Here is a 21,813-nt window from a genome sequence, read left to right on the forward strand (position 1 = left end):
GTTTCGTCTGCCATCACAATACATGCCTATACAAAGCCAGATAGCTCCAATTAACAAGGCGGATTGAGTGAGATTTTTAAAATATCTCCTTTAGAGACTTACTATTCACTCAGAATATTTGCTTTGCTAACCATAAAACAACAACAGCACAATTGACATAAGTGATAACAGGATTTTTCAAAGCAAGTGCTCTGATTTCCTGGTGAATATCCTGGAAAAAATTCCCTCATTTGTCCCTACTTCATAGGATCTCATAGCTTTTCTTGTGCCGTTCTGCTGGTCCTTGAGAGTCTGTTGAGCCAGTCTACTTACTATGTCTAGCCTCTCCTTGGAAATTTTAGGCCTAATCACTCCCAGGGATAAGTCCAGAGAAGCTACCGTGGTTCAGATTGGACTTCACTGCTTCAGAAAGCCAGTGTTCGTCATTTTAGCTGACATAACTTTTCAGTCTGAGTTTTTACTTTCTGGGCACCGAGTGTTCTGAAACTTGTGTTAAGCTTTCCTTTGCTTCTTCATGCAGATCAACCAACCCAAATTGCCAATGCGAACTCTGGATCCTCGGATTTTGCCTCGAGGACCAGACTTTACTCCAGCCTTTGCAGATTTTGGAAGGCAAACCCCTGGTGGAAGAGGCGTACCTGTAAGTGCAAGTTCCCTACAACCCAATTAGTTAGAAACTGTTAGAGACTCCATGACAACTTGTCTAATGGCAAGAGAGCAGCATTTTTTCATTGATTCCTCTAACCAAGAAGACGTAGAAGAGGTGACAACTGTCCTTTTTTCCATACTAATGTTAAAGCAAATAAAGAATACACTGAGTTGTTTTTACCTGAGAGAAACTGGTCTGCATTAATTTGGTCTTGATTTTTTTCCGTATTTTTTTCAATTGAACTGCAGATGGGTTAGAAATAGAGCTAACCTTAAATAGGATTCCTGCTTTATTTTGAGGTGTCCTGATATAGTTGAGTTCTCTGATGACATTCAGCTAATGGTCATCTCTTTGTCTTTGTTTCTACAGATTTGCAAAGTGCAGAGCAGGCATGGATTGCCAATTCTGGAACAGAGCAAAGCCCCAGCTTGTACTCCACTGGCGATGTCGCACCCACCCCTGAAGAGCCTGCCTCTAGGGGTGCGCTGAATCCTTTTTTTTTTTTTTTTTTTTTAACAATAGTCTCTGGTGTTATGATCTTTTCTGTTTTGTTTTTCTCACTTACTGTAGGTTGTGAAGTCACTATATGAACACATGACATGTACAAAAGAGTGCAGTGTTGGTATACTGCAGGTTGCACTTACACCCCCATTGGCAGGCTCTTCAGCGGTAGAAGTGACGTCACCAGTGGAGTTATGCTGGGGCACTGCGCTGTGCAAGATGTGGCAGGCTGTGCCTACTCCCTGCTTTGTAGACTTGCAGAAAGCATGGGGGAAGGTTGCCAGTGATGTGAATACCTGTTTTTCCCAAATTGGAGTGGTACAGAGAGCACTTAACTTAAACTTCTGGAGGAGCTTGGAGTTTGATGTACATTTGCAAATCTACTTGATTTTGTTTGTAAAAATACTTTTATTTAAGGTGACACTTTTTATTTTTCCCATCACCTTTTTATTTCTGGAGTGGCAACTTTTGAAACCTGCTTTGCAATAAGACTGTACACATCAGGAAACAAATGTCACTTTGTAGATATTTGAATTATTTGTTGTTTGTCTGCAGCCAAATACTAATTAAAAATACTTCAGTGCCTATAGTGCGTTGAAGGCTTTGTAAAACCTACAGAAAATCTCCTTAATTTGAAGCATGTTATTCATTGAGCATTACCATCTTAACAATATCTCTGTGTGTGATTTTCTGTTCTCACCCAGGTTGGAAATTTAGTCTTTATTTTCTGTATACTAAATGAAAATTTTTCTCAAGTTTTAATTATCTCACCAGAAAGTCTTAGAAAGCAGCTTTCTAGAAACCATTTGATACCTTATTTTTCAGCATTATTTCCCTTTTTGGTAGTGCAAAGTTGTGTTTCTATTAGTGTTTGTTTTTGTTTTTGTTTCGGTTTTGATATATATCTTTGCTTTGCCAAACACTGGAAATAATGTTGATGCCATTTTTGATTAGTTTCAGGTTAACAGCATCTGTCATTATCATATTGCTCTGTTTTGTTCATATGTCACTCACAGAAGGTATGATTTGACGTGTCTCATCTTCCAGTGTATACTGCCACTTTTCATCACCAGCTTGCTATTGTTTAATAGCTAGGTATAGCAAAAAGGAAGTGCTATGGACTGAGAATAAGCTATGTCTATTTTAAAATATTGAAATTAGAAAATGAATTTTAAAATTATCACAATGTGATAATCACTAATCTATCTGCTTACATATGTAAATGAGTTATTTGGTACCAAGAAATATGATTGGAAATGAGCCATTATGAGGAATTTGTAATGTCTCCAAAAAGGTTAGCTCCAGTTATTTCACTTTCTTTAAATAGCTCTGTCAGGTGACACAAGCTAATTTTTAAGTAAAATTGTGATCTGTCAGAGTAATACTGGTATGTTAAGCCTAATGCAAGTAATTATTCTTCCAGCATCTCCCACAGCTAACAAACATGCTCCACTTAATTTGTCCTGCTTATGTTGGTATGTTATTGTGGATTCAAATGGGAATTTCATAGGATATAGCTATGTAACATGTAAAGGAACGGTTAATAATGCTGTTTGGAAAAAAAGAAGCAGTCTTACTCTTCATTGTTTTTGGTACCATACCTCTAATCATTTTTCCCAGCCTCCCAATTGGCTTATAAATGATGACCATCCAAAGATCTTAAGATCTGCTAGACTTAATTCTTCATGGTGTGGCTTAAGTAACTATGACTCCTACTATAAACTTCCCTGCAGAAGACTTATTACAAGTGGGTAGCAATTGTTTTAACATGTCATATGCAGTTACATAACATTTTCAAACATAAACGTCTTTTGATGGATAGTAATGTATAGATCTGTTGGAGGCACTCAAGCAGTATCCTCTCTACTTTTTTAAAAGTCGAATTACTTAGCAAGGGTGATGTTAATTTTTTTTTATTCTTTTTTAAAGATTTATTTATTTATTTATTTGACAAAGAGAGAGAGAGACACAGTGAGAGAGGGAACACAAGCTGGGGGGAGTGGGAGAGGGAGAAGCAGGCTTCCCGCTGACCAGGGAGCCCAGTGCCTGGCTTGATCCCAGGACTCTCTGATCATGACCTGAGCCCAAGGCAGATGCTTAAGGACTGAGCCACCCAGGCGCCCCTGTGATGTTAATTTAAATGGTAATCTGGGCAGACATCACAGAAAGTGCCCCAAGAGACATGTATTGAAAGAGACAGTGGACCGAGACTAGTAATTTACCATTCATATTTATTTCAGTTAGCTTTGAGGTTAGCTGAGCTTTTTTTTTTTTTTTAGTATTTTATTTATTTATTTATTTGACAGAGAGAGGTGCAGAGAGGAAACACAAGCAAGGGGAGCTGTAGGCAGAGGGAGAAGAAGAAGCAGGCTCCTCACTGAGCAGGGAGCCCTATGCGGGGCTCGATCCCAGGACCCTGAGATCATGAACGGAGCCAAAGCCAGACACTTAACCAACTGAGCCACCCAGGCACCCCTAGCTGAGCTATTATAAAAATTCTATGGGCATAGAGGTTTCCTGAGCTTATATCATCCTTCCCTTTCTCCATAAATGAACACTTGGCTGTTTCTCTTTAAAACATGGTAGGATGATTATTGGTCCTGTTTGGGTTAAGTTTAATGTTATAGTCTATGAGATAAGAGCAATGTATATTGATCTCTAAAACAGAGATGGGTATGGCTTTTTATTTAATACATTTAAGAAAAATATATGAGAGAAGGTAAAAAAAAATTAAAACTCAGTTCACCTGGGGAAAAAATGCATCTCACTAGTTAATCAATGCCAGAAAGATTTTTTTATAGATTTTATTCATTTATTTGACTGAGTGAGAGAGCATAAGCAGGAGGAACAGTAGAGGGAGAGGAAGAAGCAGGCTCCCTGCTGAGCATGGAGCCTGATGCAGGGCTTGATCTCAGGACCCTGGGATCATGGCTTGAGCCAAAGAGAGATGCTTAACCATCTGACCCACCCAGGCATCCCAATCAATGCCAAATGTTGATGTTTCATTTGAGTTGTCACATTTTTGGACCCTGAGCACCCTATGCCTTAAAATTCTTCTGCCAGCCAGGGAGTTCCTCTTCCAATCAGGATTGTCTCTCCTTTAAGCAAGGAGACCAGACTCATTTTTATATATGTACACTTCATAACTCTTTAATTTCATGTGTGTTTAGTAAATAAATCATTCATTATATATGTTGCATCTTTCGAAGGTTGCTATAAATTTGATAGTTTGTATTAAGCTTTCCACATGCTCACACACACACCAAAGGACATGAAATGTTTAAGGTTAATATATCAGTATAGATAGCACTTTTTTATATAAAAGTTTTTTAAAATTTTATTTACTCATTTGACAGAGAGAGACACAGCGGGAGAGGGAACAGAAGCAGAGGAAGTGGGAGAGGGAGAAAGAGGCTTCCCGCTGAGCAGGGAGCCTGATGCGGGGCTCAATCCCAGGACAGTGGGATCTTGACCTGAGCCGAATGACTGAGCCACCCAGGCGCCCCTAGATAACACTTCTTTAAAAAGTTCTTTTTCTTCTTTTGTATTGATGATAACTTAACCTAGTTTTTAAGGTCCTTTTATATGTCTTATATCCCTGATCCTCATAATGTAACTTCTGTGGGTAGGACTGGCATTTAATGTATGAGAAAGCCTACGTTCAACAGAGTTCAGAGACCTGCTCACAGTAACTTTGATGATAAGTAGCAGAATTGAACAGTCCTTTTGTCTTCTAATCTGCCTCTTTTTCTGCTGTACCATAGTCTTTCCAGGTACTGATGTTCCACATAATGTTTTCATTTTCAGAGTATAAGCATGAGTACATTAGAGATTAATGTATTAAGTGTGTTAAGCATTTATAAGTATAATAGATCTGTTGAAGACTCAGTATTCTTGGTTAAATATTTGTGAACATTATCTTTCTTATTATATGCAGTGAACCAAATAATTTTCAAGGTTGTCTTGGGAGCTTGCACATAGGTTATAATACCAATTTTTTATCTGGGACTAACAGCTTATGTTCCCTTTTAAATACTTACTTTCCTTTGAAACGTTACCTATTTAGTAATATTTCTCACATCTTATGCAGTTCATTTGAAATCCATATATATTTGTGTTAGAGCTGGTAAAGAGATTTGGCATAAGTCATATTTACTTCCTAGATTCAAATCTCACTGCATAGTCATTGATGTTTCCAGTAAGTACGTTTAGGGAATGGAAATTTCATACTTCATTCAAACATGATTAAAATTATATCCCCAAATTGGGGTGCCTGGGTGGTGCAGTCGTTAAGTGTCTGCCTTCAGCTTGGGTCATGATCCCAGGGTCCTGGGATCGAGCCCCACAAAATAAAGCCACACATCAGGCTCCCTGCTCCATGGGAAGCCTGCTTCTCCCTTTCCCACTCCCCCTGTTTGTGTTCTCTCTCTTGCTATGTCTCTGTCAAATAAATAAATAAAATCTTTAAAAAACATTATATCCCCAAATTATGATTACTATGCCTCTTATCTGATTTTGACATAATTACCTTTCATTGCACCCACTAATCTTTGTTCTTTTTTTTTTTTTTTTTTAAGATTTTTTACTTATTTTTGACAGACAGAGATCACAAGTAGGCGGAGAGGCAGGCAGAGAGAGAGAGGAGGAAGCAGGCTCCCTACTGAGCAGAGAGCCCGATGCAGGGCTCGATCCCAGGACCCCGGGATCATGACCTGAGCTGAAGGCAGAGGCTTTAACCCACTGAGCCACTCAGGCGCCCCTAATCTTTGTTCTTGACAGATTTTTATGTGCAAATGCATGGATTAATTTAAATGTCCTATGATTAAAAAAAAAATAAATGTCCTATGATACAAGTTATATATAAGTTATTTGAACTTATCCAAGCACTGATAAGATTTTAACCCACACTAGTTATCCATTCTTGTTTATACTAGAATACAACCTGAATTACAAAAATCAGATAATATTTGGTGTGCTGCATTCTCTTATCAGAATTGTTTTGGGGGTGCCTGGGTGACTCAGTTGGTTTAGCGACTGCCTTGGGCTCAGGTCATAATCCCAGAGTCCCGAGATCGAGTTCCTCATCGGGCTCCCAGCTCTGTGAGGAGTCTGCTTCTCCCTCTGACCTCCTCCCCTCTCATGCTCTCTCTCGTATTCTGTCTCTAAAATAAATTAATTAAATCTAAACAAAAAATAATAAATCTTTATTTCTGTTTAAAAAGAGAGAAAAAGAATTGTCTGGGCTATTATATCAAAGTTTCAGTTACAAATAAATGTTTTTATAGTAGTACTGTCCAGTTTAGCACCTGCTCCCTGTTAGTACTTTTCTAGTGTGATCCTCTTCAGGTCCTTTTTAGTTAAACTGTGTGTGGTACCTCATGTTTTTTAATGTGTACCGAATACTCTGAGATTGTATCATTTATTCTGAGTACTTAGCTGGATATATTTGACAAGATTGGTGTGTATTGCCCAGGAAGGCTAACTTTTGATCCTGATACATGCTTGATACTGCTATTACTGATTAGGGCAGATGATGAAGTATAATTCTGAGAATGAGTGTTGTTTAAAGGCTTTCAGTCTTACCAGTTTCAGCCTCAGACCATGTATTTCTTAGAACCTGTTTTTTAATATAAAGCATTGAAATTTAAGTTTCTGCTTCCTTCTCTGAAGCTTCATATAAATTCAGAAGGGCAATATTAGGGCACTAATAGAGATATGATTCTGATCTATATGTCTTGTATGACTTTTTTTCCTTCCCTCTTAAAGTTTAATTACAATATTTACTCAGGATTTAGAAAATGATATAACGGGCGCTCCTGGGAGACTCAGTTAAGCATCCTACTCTTGATCTCAGCTCAGGTCTTGATCTCTGGGTCGTGAGTTCAAGCCCTGCTTAGGCTCCATGCTGTGGAGCCTACTTTAAAAAAAGGAAGAAAAAAAATGGCATATCACAAAATGGAAAGGCTGTCAGTATGCAATAGATCTGGGAGGAAAAAAACTTACATCAACCCAAATGTTTAATCTTGAAAGGTTATTTCCTGGCATTTGAGATAGCAACTGTTAGTGATATTTTAATACCCAGAATGCCAGTTTTACTTCATTATCTCTAACAGTAATTAGTCTTAATCTGATGACCATTGTGACAGGCCAACAAGTGTTTGTTTTTTTTTTTTTTTTAAGGTTTATTTATTTATTTATTTGACAGACAGAGATCACAAGTAGGCAGAGAGGCAGGCAGAGAGAGAGGAGGAAGCAGGCTCCCCGCTGTGCAGAGAGCCTGATGTGGGGCTCGATCCCAGGACCCTGGAATCATGACCCGAGCCGAAGGCAGAGGCTTTAACCCACTGAGCCACCCGGGCGCCCCCCAACAAGTGTTTTTAACAGAGTGAGTATAGTGGGACTCTAGCAGGAACTAAGAACTGACAAAGAGAAGACATTTTTTTTCAGGGAACAATTTAGTTAAATCTCATTTAATGATTTAAGAAAGATTTACTGGGGCGCCTGGGTGGCTCAGTGGGTTAAAGCCTCTGCCTTCGGCTCGGGTCATGATCTCAGGGTCCTGGGATCGAGCCCCGCATCGGGCTCTCTGCTCAGCAGGGATCCTGCTTCCTCCCCTCTCTCTCTCTCTCTCTCTGCCTGCCTGTATACCTGTGATCTCTGTCTGTCAAATAAATAAATAAAATCTTTTAAAAAAAAAAAGATTTACTTTAGTATTTCTGGCCCAGGAAGTTTATAGGGATCCATTAAAATCTGTACTAAGGGGCGCCTGGGTGGCTCAGTGGGTTAGAGCCTCTGCTTTCGGCTCGGGTCATGATCCCGGGGTCCTGGGATCCAGCCCCGCGTCAGGCTCTCTGCTCAGCGGGGGGCCTGCTTCCTCCTCTCTCTCTCTCTGCCTGCCTCTCTGCCTACTTGTGATCTCTGTCTGTCGAATAAATAAATAAATAAATAAATAAATAAATAAATAAATAAATGAAATCTGTACTAAGGCTGGATGTCTATGCTATAAAGAATTTTTGTGATAAAATTGTATTTGCATTTCACACTGGCAGTATAGAAACCTAGTTTTTGAAGCAGCTTTGTAACTGTGATGATTACTGCCTGTGAATTTGTATAATTATTCAAGTGAGCAATCCAGAGTCACACAGCTAGTGAAGAATAAAGCTTCAGTTTGGGGTATTCTTTTTTGTTAAGAACAATAGCAGTATCAAACAGAATTTTCCATCATATTATCTAATTTAGGACTTCAGGGTTAGAAACTGTAGTAGTGGAGAACATTACACTGATGTTATTCTAAGGTTGTCCTCCTCTTCTCCCCCAGAAAGATCACATCAAATTGAGTGCTTAATATCCATCTTTGCATGTAAGAAATGTTCAGTGTGATCGTCAGATTTGACTTGGGAAGCACAGCAGAGGCAGTAAATTTTAAGTACACTCTGTAGATATAATAAAGAATATTCTTGTCCTAGTTGTTGAATGTTGGACCACGAAGATCTCAACCTGGCCAGAGAAGAGAGCCGAGGAAGATTATCACAGTCTCTGTGAAAGAAGATGTGCACCTGAAAAAAGCAGAGAATGCCTGGAAGCCCAGCCAAAAACGAGACAGCCAAGCTGAGGATCCTGAAAACATCAAAACTCAGGTGAGAACAGAAGCACTTTCTCACATTGTTTTGGAATTTCAGTGCTGTTGTTTTAATGTGCTTTAACTTGTTATTTTGTCTTATTAGTGTACTAGAGATTTTAAATTAAATTTTTTTAAATTTATTCATTTGTTAGAGAGCGAGCGAGCACAGGCAGACAGAGTGGTAGGCAGAGGCAGAGGGAGAAGCAGGCTCCCCACCAAGCAAGGAGCCCGATGTGGGACTCGATCCCAGGACGCTGGGATCATGACCTGAGCCGAAGGCAGCCGCTTAACCAACTGAGCCACCCAGGCGTCCCTGTACTAGAGATTTTAGTTCATTATTTCTGTACATTTTTTGTTTTTTAAAAGCATTATCCTAAAATCTTTAGCATAAGGGGTGCCAAGTACCTACTTTTTTCTTGTTTGGTTGTCAAAACAACTACTGTATCTAGAGGGTTTATATGTCATAGACTTTGATCATTTAGGCTTAGATCAATGCTTGCTTTTCTTAAAAATGTGTTTTTAGATTCTTAGTACCCTATGCTAGTCCAGTTAGCGTATTGCTTTATGTCTCCTTGTCAGGCCTTTATTTCTATATTAAGTTAGAATTCAGAAACCAATCTTGTTTTGGAATAAAATTGAATTCTTCGTATCTTTCTATGCATACCTGCCTGCAGAACTCCTTAGGATAAATTGAATAAATTCCTTTAATCCAAACAAAATTAATTTTTGTGTCAAATTATGTAGTCTTCATTCATCATTTGCTGTACACACAATGCTATTTCCTATACTTGGGTTACGGTTACCTCTACTATCTTTTTTGGATTTTTTGCTTCTAGGCACCAAGACTAGAGTCTCCTCTTGAATTTTGCACCTATATCAGAGTTAGGCATCACAGATCATATGCTGACTTGTCAGTGTCTCATTCCTTAAGTATCTTTCCTCTCATTGTGAATAGTTTAATACAGCAGTGAAAAGCTGCAGCTCTAGAGACAGGCAAGTCCTATTAGGCAAGTTCTTAATCTCAACTGTAAAATGAAGATACTAATATCACCTACCTTTACCTACCTTATGGGGCTATTTTGAAGATTGAATAAAGTAATATAAAGCAGTTGGCATGGTTCCTGGAACCCAGGTACTCGGTATGATGATGATCTGGGTCAGATGTGTGCCTTATACATCTAGATCTTAATTCAACACCAACATAGAACCACAGACATAGTAGATACTCAGTATACTTGATAAACAAATAAACTAACTAACAAAGTTGTTCATACAGATCAAGACCAAGATGAACTTATTCATCACAAAGCCATGCTGTCAAACCTCAATTGGCTGCTTGTATTTGTTCATCTTTTTAGTGATTTCCTCAGCTATTTGTCCCTAAGTACATCCTCCTCCAGAGTCACTGAAATCAAGTATCTAATTTCTTTTCAATGTATCTCAGCCTTATTTTAGAAATACCTTCTATATCTCTCCCCCCAATCCTTCTGAGAAGAGCTGATTGATAAGGGGCCTAAATGACTTGCAAGGATAGGTGAAATTCCTGGTGAATCTTTATCACTGAAGGCGAAGAGGTCTTGTTTTAGTAGTTAAGGCACTTGTATCCGTGCCTCATTTCATTAGATTATTGAAGCAGCTGTGAAGGAGGGAATGGATATTTTCCTTCTTTTATATATGAGAAAATTGAAGTATCGAGAAATTAAGTTACCCTCGGTATTGTGGAATAGTCCATTCCTTGCACCTTGTAATCTGCCTGTTTACTTTGTAACAAAGTTCTCCCTATTACTTTTTTTTTTTTTAAAGATTTTATTTATTTATTTGACAGACAGATCACAAGTAGGCAGAGAGGCAGGCAGAGAGAGAAGGGAGGAAGCAGGCTCCTCGCTGAGCAGAGAGCCCGATGCGGGACTCGATCCCAGGACGCTGGGATCATGACCTGAGCCGAAGGCAGTGACTTTAACCCACCGAGCCACCCAGGCGCCCCATAAGTTCTCCCCATTACTGGTTAAGTTTTATTTCAGAAACATAATTTTGTCTTGAGGGATCATTCATTAATTGGCTAAGTTTTCTTTAGTGAAAAATAAAGCAAACCCAGTGGAGAATTAATAGGCTTCTTTTTCAGGGCGAATACAATCCTCTTGTTATTGATATTTTTTCTTCTGAGTATGGTGCATCTTTGCTCTTTTCCTTCTCTTTTTTTGGTGTTTCCATTCTTCTCTTTTGCATAGGTCTACATCACACTGACCTGGTGTTCCTGCTAATTCTGTTTCTTTACTCTTTTGTCAAAGAGTGGTTTTATTGTTGCCACTTCGACTTCTAAAAACCTCTTTCATTCTGACTTCATTCCTACCGCTGTATTTTAACAACACTATGAATAATACCAATGACCTTATTTTTCCTATATCATAAGATTTCATCTTCTCCTTGAGGCAGTTCTAGGAGTCATTGCCTCATGATTTGTCTAGACTTCAACCACATATACTACTGTGGTGGTTCCACTGCTGAGATCCCCTGCTTTTGTCTCTTTTCTCTTCTCTTGCTATAGCATTCCTACTGCTTCTGCCTGACTCTTCTACCTGAAGGACTGATTTTTAGATCTCTATCCTAGCTTTTAACCTGTCTTTAATGACCTCATTTTCAAATAAAAAATAAATACCTCATTTTCTCTCAACAATTCACACACTAGCCCTATGCTCTTTCCTTGTTGTTCTCTATTCCCAAAATAGAAAACCCTCACTAATAACTCCTTCCTAAAATGTTTCCCCTTTCTAAAATGTCTTGTTCCGGGGCACCTGGGTGGCTCAGTGGTTTAAGGCTTCTGCCTTCGGCTCAGGTCGTGATCCCAGGGTCCTGGGATCGAGCCCCGCGTCGGGCTCTCTGCTCCACGGGGAGCCTGCTTCCTCCTCTCTCTGCCTGCCTCTCCGCCTACTTGTAATCTCTGTCTGTCAAATAAATAAATAAATAAATAATCTTTAAAAAAAAAATAAAATAAATAAAATGTCTTCTTCTCTTTCTTTTTTACTTGGCTAGTTGTTTTCTTTGTTGGTGGTGGTTTTTTAAAGATTTTACTTATTTGTTTGAGAGACGCACGAGTGGAGGGGTAGAAGTGGAGGGAGAGGATCAAGCAGACTCCCTACTGAGCAGGAAACCCCCATGCAGGGCTCGATCCCAGGACCCTGACATCATGACCTGGGGGCCCTTAAGTCAGACACTTAATTGACTGAACATGCAGGCACCCCTAGTTGTTTATTTCTTTTTTTAATTTTAGTTTTTATTTGAGTATAGTTGATACACAGTCACTTAGCCAGCTCTTTTTGTCCTTCATAACCTGGCCCAATTCTCATTTGCTGACTAACCCATTGCCTCTGACCTCTCTAATACATAAACTGCTCCCTTCTGTGCCTCCTAATTCACCTGGTGTTTGCTCATCACCTCACTTACAATTATCTTGTCTTTGCAGCTGAAGTCAGTGGTCTGGAAGGCAGCAACTGTGTGTGACATTTTATTTGTACCTGATACAGAATTTGTTGGGCCTCAAGTAGATGTGAATTAATGATTTTCAATAAATTTGTTGTTTGTTAGTTTCAGTTTATACACTGTAATGATTTAACGTTTGTGTATATCAAAATGGCCACCATAATTAGTCCAGTTAACATCTGTTATCATGCATAGTTACAAATTCTTTTTTCTTGCAATGAAAACCTTTAAGAGCTACCGTCTTATCAACTTTTGATGCAGTATGCAATACAGTATTAACTGTAGTCACCTTGCTGTTCATTAATAAATTACTTTTTTATCTTAGTTTTTAAGCTCAGATTATCATCTGAAATATTTGAGATATTTAAAGGTTGTGGTTTTTTTCCTTCTTTCCTCCTTCCTCCCTCCCTCCGTCTTTATTCTTCCTTTCCTTTCCTTTCCTTTCCTTTCCTTTCCCTTCTTTCCTTCTTTCTTCCTCCCTAGAGAAGGAGAGAAAGAGAGCGCAGGTGCATTTTCAGAGGGAGAGGGAGAGAGAAACTCAAGTTAGACTCCCCACTGAGTGTAGAGCCCAACATGGAGCTCCCTCCCAGGACCCTGAGATCATGACAAAGGCTGGCTGCTTAGTGACTGAGCCACCCATGCGCCCCCAAGGTGGTTTTTCCCCCCGCCTTGATATAAAGCACAGGTTGTTTTAGATCTCACCAATACTATCAATTGAGCGAGGCAATTGAGAGAAGTTTGGTGACTTTGCCCACCCCTAAGAAACTGAATTTTTTTTTTTTTAAATAAAAGCAGTGCTAACTCATTGCTGAAAAAACCTGACTATATAATTTTTTAAAGATATAAATGGATTTATTTACTCTCTCCTTCCTAGAGAAAACTATTAACATATTGACATGTATTCTAACAATCCTTACATTCAGATACTAATTTTTTAGGGATCAAATAAAACATTTTATAGGTCTTTTCAGTTATATCATGGTTTCATGGATTTTTGTAACTTCATATTTTACTGAGACATAATTTATATTTAGTAAGCTTTACTATTTGGTGTATAATTCTGCAACTCTTGAACACATGTAGGCATGTAACAACCACCACAATCAAGATATGGTATGTTTTTATCAGACCCCAGAAATTTCCTTGTGCTACTTTATATCCATCTTCTCCCTGCATGCCCACCTCTAAGCAGTCACTAATCTGTCCCAATAGCACTGCTTTTTCCAAAATACCAAATAAATGGAATCATTTTGAATGTAGCTTCCTTCACTTGGCACATTCCATTTGTAGTCATGTATGATTCATTACTTTTTTATTACCTGTTAGTATTCCATTGTTCCGGATACACCATAGAAGTTTATCCATTCACAGGGGAAACAGTTTTCAGGTTTTGGCAATTATGAATAAAAGTGCTATAATCATTGTATAGGATTTGTGTAAACATAAGGTTTTGTCTCTTGGGGTAAAATTGTAGCTATGACATCCGTGAATTATCTAGTAAATATAGGTTTGACTTTATCAGAAAATGCCAGACTGTTTGCCAGGGTGGACAGTTTGGCGTTTCCGGCAGCAAGGCACGAGACTCCCAGTTACTCCACTTCTTCGCCAGCACTTGTTCCTTTGTGCTTTACAGATTTAACTGTTCTAATGCACATGTGTGGTAGCATCTCATTGTTTTAATTTGTGATTCTGAATGAATAATATATTGAATAAACAAATCTTTTCTTGTGCTTATTTGCCATTCTTGTATCTTCAGTAAAATTTCTCTTCTTTTACCCTGTTTCATTGGCTGGTGGTTCTCGTATCATTGATTTTTGAGAGTTCTGTGTATATTCTGGATACAAATCTTTTATCAGATGTGTGTTTTGCAAAAATTTTCTTCCAGTTCGTGGTTTGTCTTCTCATTCTCTTTTTTTTTTTTTTTTTAAGATTTTATTTATTTATTTGACAGACAGATCACAAGTAGGCAGAGAGAGAGAGGAGGAAGCAGGCTCCCCGCCCCGCCTGTCTTCTCATTCTCTTAAGAGTATCTTTGCAGAGGGGCGCCTGGGTGGCTCAGTGGGTTAAGGCCTCTGCCTTCGACTCAGGTCATGATCCTGGGGTTCTGGGATCGAGCCCTGCGTCGGCCTCTCTGCTCAGCGGGGAGCCTGCTTCCTCCTCTCTCTCTGCCTGCCTCTCTGCCTACTTGTGATCTCTGTCTGTCAAATAGATAAATAAAATCTTAAAAAAAAAAAAGAGTATCTTTGCAGAAATGAATTTTTCAACTTTGATCATGTTGAATTTATCAACTTCTGCATTTATAGGTTTGTACTTTTGTCATATCTAAAAAATCTTTGCATAACCCAAGAATATAAAAATTTTCTCCTTTCATATCTTGTAAAGGTTTATAGTTTTAGGTTTTACATATCTGTTTGTGATTCAGTTTTAATTAATTTCTTTATTTCATGGAGGATATGGATCAAGGTTCTTTTTTTCTTTTCTTTTTCTTATGTATATCCAGTTGTTCCAGCACCATTTATTGGAAGGATTATCCTTTTTCTCAGGTGCCTGGGTGACTCAGTTGGTTAAGCGTCTGTCTTCAGTTCAGGTCATGATCTCAGGGTCCTGGGATGGAGCCCTGTGTCAGGCTCTTCCCTCCACTTGTGCTCTCTCTCTTTGGCTCTGCTTTTCACTCCCTCTCAAGTAAATAAAATCTTTTTAAAAAAATCATTTTTCCACTCAGTTTTCTTTGTACCTTTGTTGAAAATTGGTTCATTATATATGTGTGAATCTAGTTCTAGACTTATATTCTGTCCCAGTGATCTATGTGTCAGTTCCCTGGCCAATATCACAGTGTCTTTGTATAGTAAATATTGAAAGCAGGTTGTATGAGTCCTCCAACTTTGTTATTTTTCAAAATCATTTAGGCTATTCTCGCTTTTTTTTTTCCCTTGTCTTTTCACATAAATTGTTGAATCAGCTTCTTGATTTTTGTCTAAAAGCTCCAAAACCCTACTAGGATTTTTATTTTGATTGTTTTAAATCTATAGATCAGTTTAGAGAAAATTGACAGCTTAATAATAATGAATCTTCAGGGCGCCTGGGTGGCTCAGTGGGTTGAAGCCTCTGCCTTCGGCTCAGGTCATGATCCCAGGGTCCTGGGATCGAGCCCCGCGTCGGGCTCTCTGCTCAGCAGGGAGCCTGCCTCCCATCCTCTCTCTCTGCCTGCCTCTCTGTCTACTTGTGATCTCTGTCAAATAAATAATAAAATCTAAAAAAAAAAAAAAAGAATCCCTTTAAAAAATAATAATAATAATAATGAATCTTCTAATATGGGCACATGACATAGGTCTCTTTATTTAGGTCTTCCCATTTTTTCTTTCATCAGTGATTTATGATTTTTATCATATAGCTCCTATAGACATTTTGTTAGATTTTAACTAAGTATTTCATGGTTTTTGGTGCTATTGTAAATAGTACTTTTAAAATATGTAATTTCTAGTTTGTTCCTAATATATAGAAATAAAATTGATACTTGTATGTTGACTTATATTCTGCAGTGTTGTTAGACTTATTTATTAGTTCTAGTATCTCTTTGTAGATTCCTTATGATTTTCTACGTAATCATATCATTTACTAATAGAGAGTTTTATTTCTTCCTTTACAATCTATACAGGTTGTAGCTCTTTTTCTTTGCTTTTTTGCACTGACTCGGAACTCCAGTATGGCTTTGAATAGGATGGTAAGAATGGACATTCTTGCCTTATTCCTATTCTTAGAGGGAAATAATTTTTCCTAATTGAGGAAGTTCTCTTCTGTTTTTAATTTGATGAGAGTTTAAAATACCTCCTGCCTAGTATTCTGTACCATAATTTATATTATATCATAATTTAGACAGATTTTCTATTTTAGGACATTTATTTGCTATAAAGGGGTAGTGATGAAAGTTATTGTGGCTAAAATCTTTTGTAGCTATCCTTAAATATGAATAAGTTTCTAAAAGTATAGTAGTTGTTTTGAAAGATACATCATAAAGGTGCCTGGGTGGCTCAGTCTGTTAATCATCTGCCTTCAGCTCAGGTCATGATCTCAGGGTCCTGGGATGGACTCCTTCATCAGGCTCCCTGCTTAGCAGGAGTCTGCTTCTCCCTCTCGCTCTACCCCTGGCTCCTCCCTGCTCATTCTCTCTTGTTCTCTCTCTCTCAAATAAAAATAAAAAATAAAAATCTTAAAAACAAACAAACAAAAAGATACGTCATAGTTTTAAAGCTTTCAATACACCTTGCCAAATTGCCTTGAGAAATGTACCAGATGATACTCTTGCCAGTGAATATACCTAGTTCCTAGAATTCTCATCAGTTATGGAAAAGAAGTGATATAATGGTTTGATGTTTATTAAAATAGATAGATTTAATTATTTCTGTTATGAGTTCACAATCCTTGTTAATTTGGGAAGTTGAACTTACAAATTATAAACAAAATATTAATCTTTACAGAAAGAATCATCCTGTCACAGTTACTATAACACTGTTTTCTTTTTTTGTGGCCCCTCTAGGAACTTTTTAGAAAAGTTCGAAGTATCTTAAATAAACTGACACCACAGATGTTCAACCAACTGATGAAGCAAGTGTCAGGACTTACGGTTGACACAGAGGAGCGGCTGAAGGGAGTCATTGACCTGGTCTTTGAGAAGGCTATCGATGAGCCCAGTTTCTCTGTGGCTTATGCAAACATGTGTCGATGTCTAGTAACGGTAAGAAGAGAGGAAGGAGTAAAACCAGAAATCTCCAAGAGGTATATTCTCCCCTCACTACACATTCTTCCCAGAAGTGTTATTGGGGCAACATAAAGGGGAGAATATATTTTTAGCACTTTTTAATATAATATTCTCAATGTATAAAAAGAATCTTGCTTTATTAAAATATATCCTCACCTCTGGAGGGGATAAAGAAATAGACTGAAATAGGCCTGATATGTTCCCACCCATCGTGAGCAATACTGAATAAGTTTTAAATTAGTAATGTGAAATTATTGGCCTGAGCAACCTACCTCTCCTGTTGTCTCTTATAAAGTGAATGCTTACAATCACATATAATTCAAAACTGAAAATATATTGGTTCTCATTTGAGCCTCGGTGAAATGAAAAGATAGTTATGGTCATAAAAGTTTCAAAAGTGATCATTTCATCTCTTAGAAACTATTAGATTTCTTTCTCTTTACATTGTCCACAGCCATTTAATCTCTGCAGCCTGTCAAATCTAGGGCAAGACAGAATGGGAGACCAAAGAGCTTCTGGTTAGTGTTCATTGTCCTCTATTCTGCAGTCAGAACACTACCATGTACCATCTGTGTTTTCTCTGCCTGTTACTGTTACCCAGGTACTTGTGTCAGAAACGTGTGTCTTTTAACATTTGGGGTTTTTTCTTATCACAATTCATTGTCATTTGCCTTGTTATGAAAGTGCAGAATTCTGTCATTCTCCCAGTATTTTTGTGTTCCTGTGTCAAAGATAGGTAAGTCTGTTGTGACCTGGAAAGTTTTACTTCTTCTGTCTTTAAGGAATTTAAAATTCATATTGAAAAACAAAACAAAACAAAACTTAGCATTTAACAGATTGATCACTTAGAGCATATTCTGTGAAATTGCAATATGTTGATGCTTGAATGGATGTTCTAGACCTAAAAACCAAGTAGAGCAAAAAGGAAATGACTGTGTTATTGGTAGAGTGACAGACTGCTTCTGTGAAGCAGGTGGCGTTCAGGGTGGGCCTGAGAGGCTCGGCGGTTGAGGGTAACAAGTGTAGAGCAGCAAAAGCTCATGTCTGAGGCAGCGCATGCAGCACAGTAGTCATAGACACGGGCCTTTCGTCTCACAGTTCTGACTTTAAATTCTAACTTTAAAATTAAATTTAAGTTCCTACTCTGCAAGCTGCTAACTCAATAATAAACTTTGTAATAAATTATAATGAATTGTTATAAACTTTGTAACTTCATAAAATTACATTACCTCATTTTTTAATCATAAAATAAGATTAAGTCACACAATTTGAGGCTATTACAATGATAACATTAATTTACTAATAATAGAATTTAATGAGATTGCGTATGTAAAGTTCCTAGCTCAGTATTTGACCTGTATCATCCCTAAATAATTCAGAATTGTATTGGTGGTGGAAAAGATTGCAAAGGTCTTGAAATGCTGGCTGAATGAGGATGATTGTGATAACAGAAACTATCTATTTAGCTCCTACTAGGTTGCATTACGGGTAGATGCTTTACATATATTCTTGTTGATAGCTATTATAACCCTGGAGGTTTAGTATTATTAGCCCCACTTTACTGAACAAGAAACTGAGACTTAAAAAAGGGTAAGTAACTTGCTTAAGGTCACATAACTAGTAAGTGGCAGTGCTAGAATCCAAGTCTAGGATTCTTGAACCACTTGCCATATTTCTTTCTAATGTACCATACTGTAGGTATCTGAAGGCGGACTAATTTTCCATCTCATGATTCTCATTTTCCTTGTGGCAGGTGGCAACCATGACATCTTGTAGCCACTCAGTAGAACTAGGACTAGATCCCAGATCTCCTGACTTATACTTTAGTGCTTTTTACTAATTTTAGATTTAATCCTACAGGCAGTGAAGGATTATTAATTTTTTTTGTTTTGTTTTGTTTTTTTAAGATTTTGTTTATTTGAGAGAGAGAGCACGAGAGTCGGGGGAGGGGCAGAGGGAGAGAGAGAATCTCAAGCAGACTCCCTATCAAGACGGGAGCCACATGTGGAGCTCAATCCCACAACCCCAAGAATACAACCTGAGCCAAAATCAAGAGTCACTTAAGGACACTTAACCGACTGAACCACGCAGGTGCCCATGTTAATGTTTTTTAATAGAAGAGTATCTTTGATGAAAATGGCCTTTGGAAAGGCAATAATATAAGTTAAATTAAAATACAGTTATAGATAAACCAACCACTTATGTGAATTTGGTTATGATTCAGCCCTTTTTAAATAAGGTTGATTAAACTTTACTAGATTATTTTAAATTACAGAATAACCTTTTGGAATAAGTCCAGCAGTATAAGGGGTATTCGTAGAGAAAGCTACTGCTCTTCTTTCAGCCCCATCCAGTTACACTTCCCTTTGTGAATGGTTTATATCTTTACTTACACAGTTTTATTTGTATTCATAAAAGTATATAAACACAAATACATATATATATATAAAGAGAATACTTTTGGTTTTGTAGTAGTTAAATTCTATCATGTATGTATTTTTTTGCAGTTTACTTTGTTTTCACTTAATATGTTTTGGGCATACCCCTATGTCACTACAGAGATTTTACTCCTACTTTTTTAGTAGTTGCATAATATCTGAAGATATATATATACACACACATACATGTACCATAGTTTCCCCAGCCTTTTCTCTCTCTCCCCCTCCTCTTTTTTTTTTTTTTTTTAAGATTTTATTTATTCATTTGACAGACAGAGATCACAAGTAGGCAGAGAGGCAGGCAGTGAGAGAGAGGAGGAAGCAGGCTCCCTGCGAAGCAGAGAGCTCGATGCGGGGCTCGATCCCAGGACCCTGGGATCATGACCTGAGCCGAAGGCAGAGGCTTTAACCCACTGAGCCACCCAGGCGCCCCATCCCCCTCCTCTTTTTCTTCCATGTTGTTTCTACTTTTTTGGTTTTTGCAGATTTTCTTGGAACCACAAGCAGCACTCCAATAAACACCAAAGTATACTTCCTTTATTTACGTGTTGAGGATTTACTTTTTTAGTATAAATTCCCCAGTTATATACCAAACGATAAAAGTTTTTAAACTTTTTTAATTGAAGTATAACAGACATACATGCTATTGGGGAAAAGAAAAATTCCTCATTTGTTGCTTTTGTCAGATGTCATGATACAGTATCTTCATGGCTGATCTTAAGCCAATTAACAGTTTGACAGTAGTTCACAAAATATCAACTGAATTGTTGGCTCCCATGACCCAGTATGAGCTAGCTTTAGCACACCATTACAACATGCATACAGAAGGTTATACACATCATTAGTGTACAGCTCAGTGTATATCAGTGAAGGGAGCATACCTACCACCCTGGTCAGTAAATAAAACTATACTGTTCCTTATTCCTTAAAAGTAACCACTGTCATGGCTTCTAGGACTTTTGAGGTACTAAGGACTTAAAATGAAAGGGGGCAATGGAAATAGAGTCATCATTGGTTCCTACTATGTAGGAAATACAAAAATCAAACAGTCATGGGAATAATGAAAATCCAAATAAGAAAAGCTAATCTTTTAGGAGAAAATTGAGACTATTGTCATGAATGTTGGGGAAAATTTTGTTCAGCAAGATTAAGATCCAAAGTGAATAACAGAAAGATATCAAAATTTGACTGTTAAAATTTACAATCCTTGGTGTGCAGCAAATGATACTATAAATAAAAAGACTAAGCCACAGCATGGCAGAATCTATTTGGAATACATAATAATTGATAAAATATTAAAATACAGAATTAAGGAGAAAAGTCAGTAAGAAAACAGCCCAATTAAATGGGCAATTTATAGAAATAAAAATCTGTTAGCTGATGAATTTAACAAGATATTCAGCGTTATTCATGGTTAGGGAAATAACAAATAAACCCCAATTCTATAGAAGTCACACTTGTTAGAGTAAGGAAAAAAATGAAATCATTTTAAAACAGTCACTTTGATGAGTAATTAAACAATAAAGTTGAAGATGTTCATATACTATTCCTCAGGAATTTTACTTCTTGATATATACCCCACAGAAATTACCAGATGAATATAAGGAATCATTTTTAAGAATGTTTATTTTTTGTATTGGCTTTAATAGTGAATAATAGGAAACAAATGAAATAAGCCTAAACAAGACAATAGGTATACCACAATTTATTTGGTCAGTGGATTTGAATAGTAATATATATACAGCATTTAAAATTAATGAAGTAATACTAAATGTGTTAGGGTTAATCAACCTCAAAAATAGTACTGAATAACAGTATAACATCATTTAATAATACTTACAATATGCAAAATAAAATTATTGTTTATACTAAATATATATATAATAAAATTAGACCATTTGGAAATACCAAACATCAAATTCAAGGTAAGAGATAAAAAGCCTTTAGATTAAGGACAAGTACACAGGAGTAAGTATTAGAGCTTCTAGTTTTGACAAGTTAGGTGATCCAGACCACCCATTCCGTGGATAACAATTAGAAAAATTGGCTACAATAATCTTTAAAATCTTGAATGTATCAGAGAGCTAAAAGAAGTAAAGAATTACTAAGGTTAAGATCTTGGAGAAGGTAGAAATCCAAAGAAAAGTGACACGTATAGTAAAACTTCCCCCTAGAAGAGGCAACTAAAACATCTTGAAAAACTTGTTTTTCAAAAATTCATTGGACTAGGGGTTAGAATTTGGGAACAGTGTTTACCAAAAGAGTGGTAGAAGAGGCTATGGAGCTTGACTCATGTTTTAGGTTGAGATCCCAAAGGACTGCATGCTTGAAACATGGACGAATCGAAAATTGACCTGCTCTCACAAGGACT

General features: G+C 37.4%; 1 protein-coding gene across 21 annotated transcripts in view; it reads left to right on the forward strand.

Moving 5' to 3' along the window:
• The window catches only part of EIF4G3 (eukaryotic translation initiation factor 4 gamma 3), a 343,452-nt gene that overhangs the window by 261,669 nt on the left and 59,970 nt on the right, over window positions 1-21,813 (forward strand). For 12 of the 21 annotated variants that reach the window (XM_080801932.1, XM_080801933.1, XM_080801934.1 and 9 more), the window contains 4 exons: window positions 521-640; window positions 1,019-1,129; window positions 8,617-8,787; window positions 16,783-16,980. In XM_080801932.1, coding sequence (XP_080658058.1) covers window positions 521-640; window positions 1,019-1,129; window positions 8,617-8,787; window positions 16,783-16,980 — 600 coding nt within the window. The remainder of the gene's footprint in view (window positions 1-520; window positions 641-1,018; window positions 1,130-8,616; window positions 8,788-16,782; window positions 16,981-21,813) is intronic. The other 9 variants (XM_080801930.1, XM_080801931.1, XM_080801929.1 and 6 more) reach the window with 1 other exon arrangement.

The sequence above is a fragment of the Martes martes genome, assembly GCF_963455335.1.
Source record: "Martes martes genome assembly, chromosome: 4".
NCBI lineage: Eukaryota > Metazoa > Chordata > Mammalia > Carnivora > Mustelidae > Martes > Martes martes.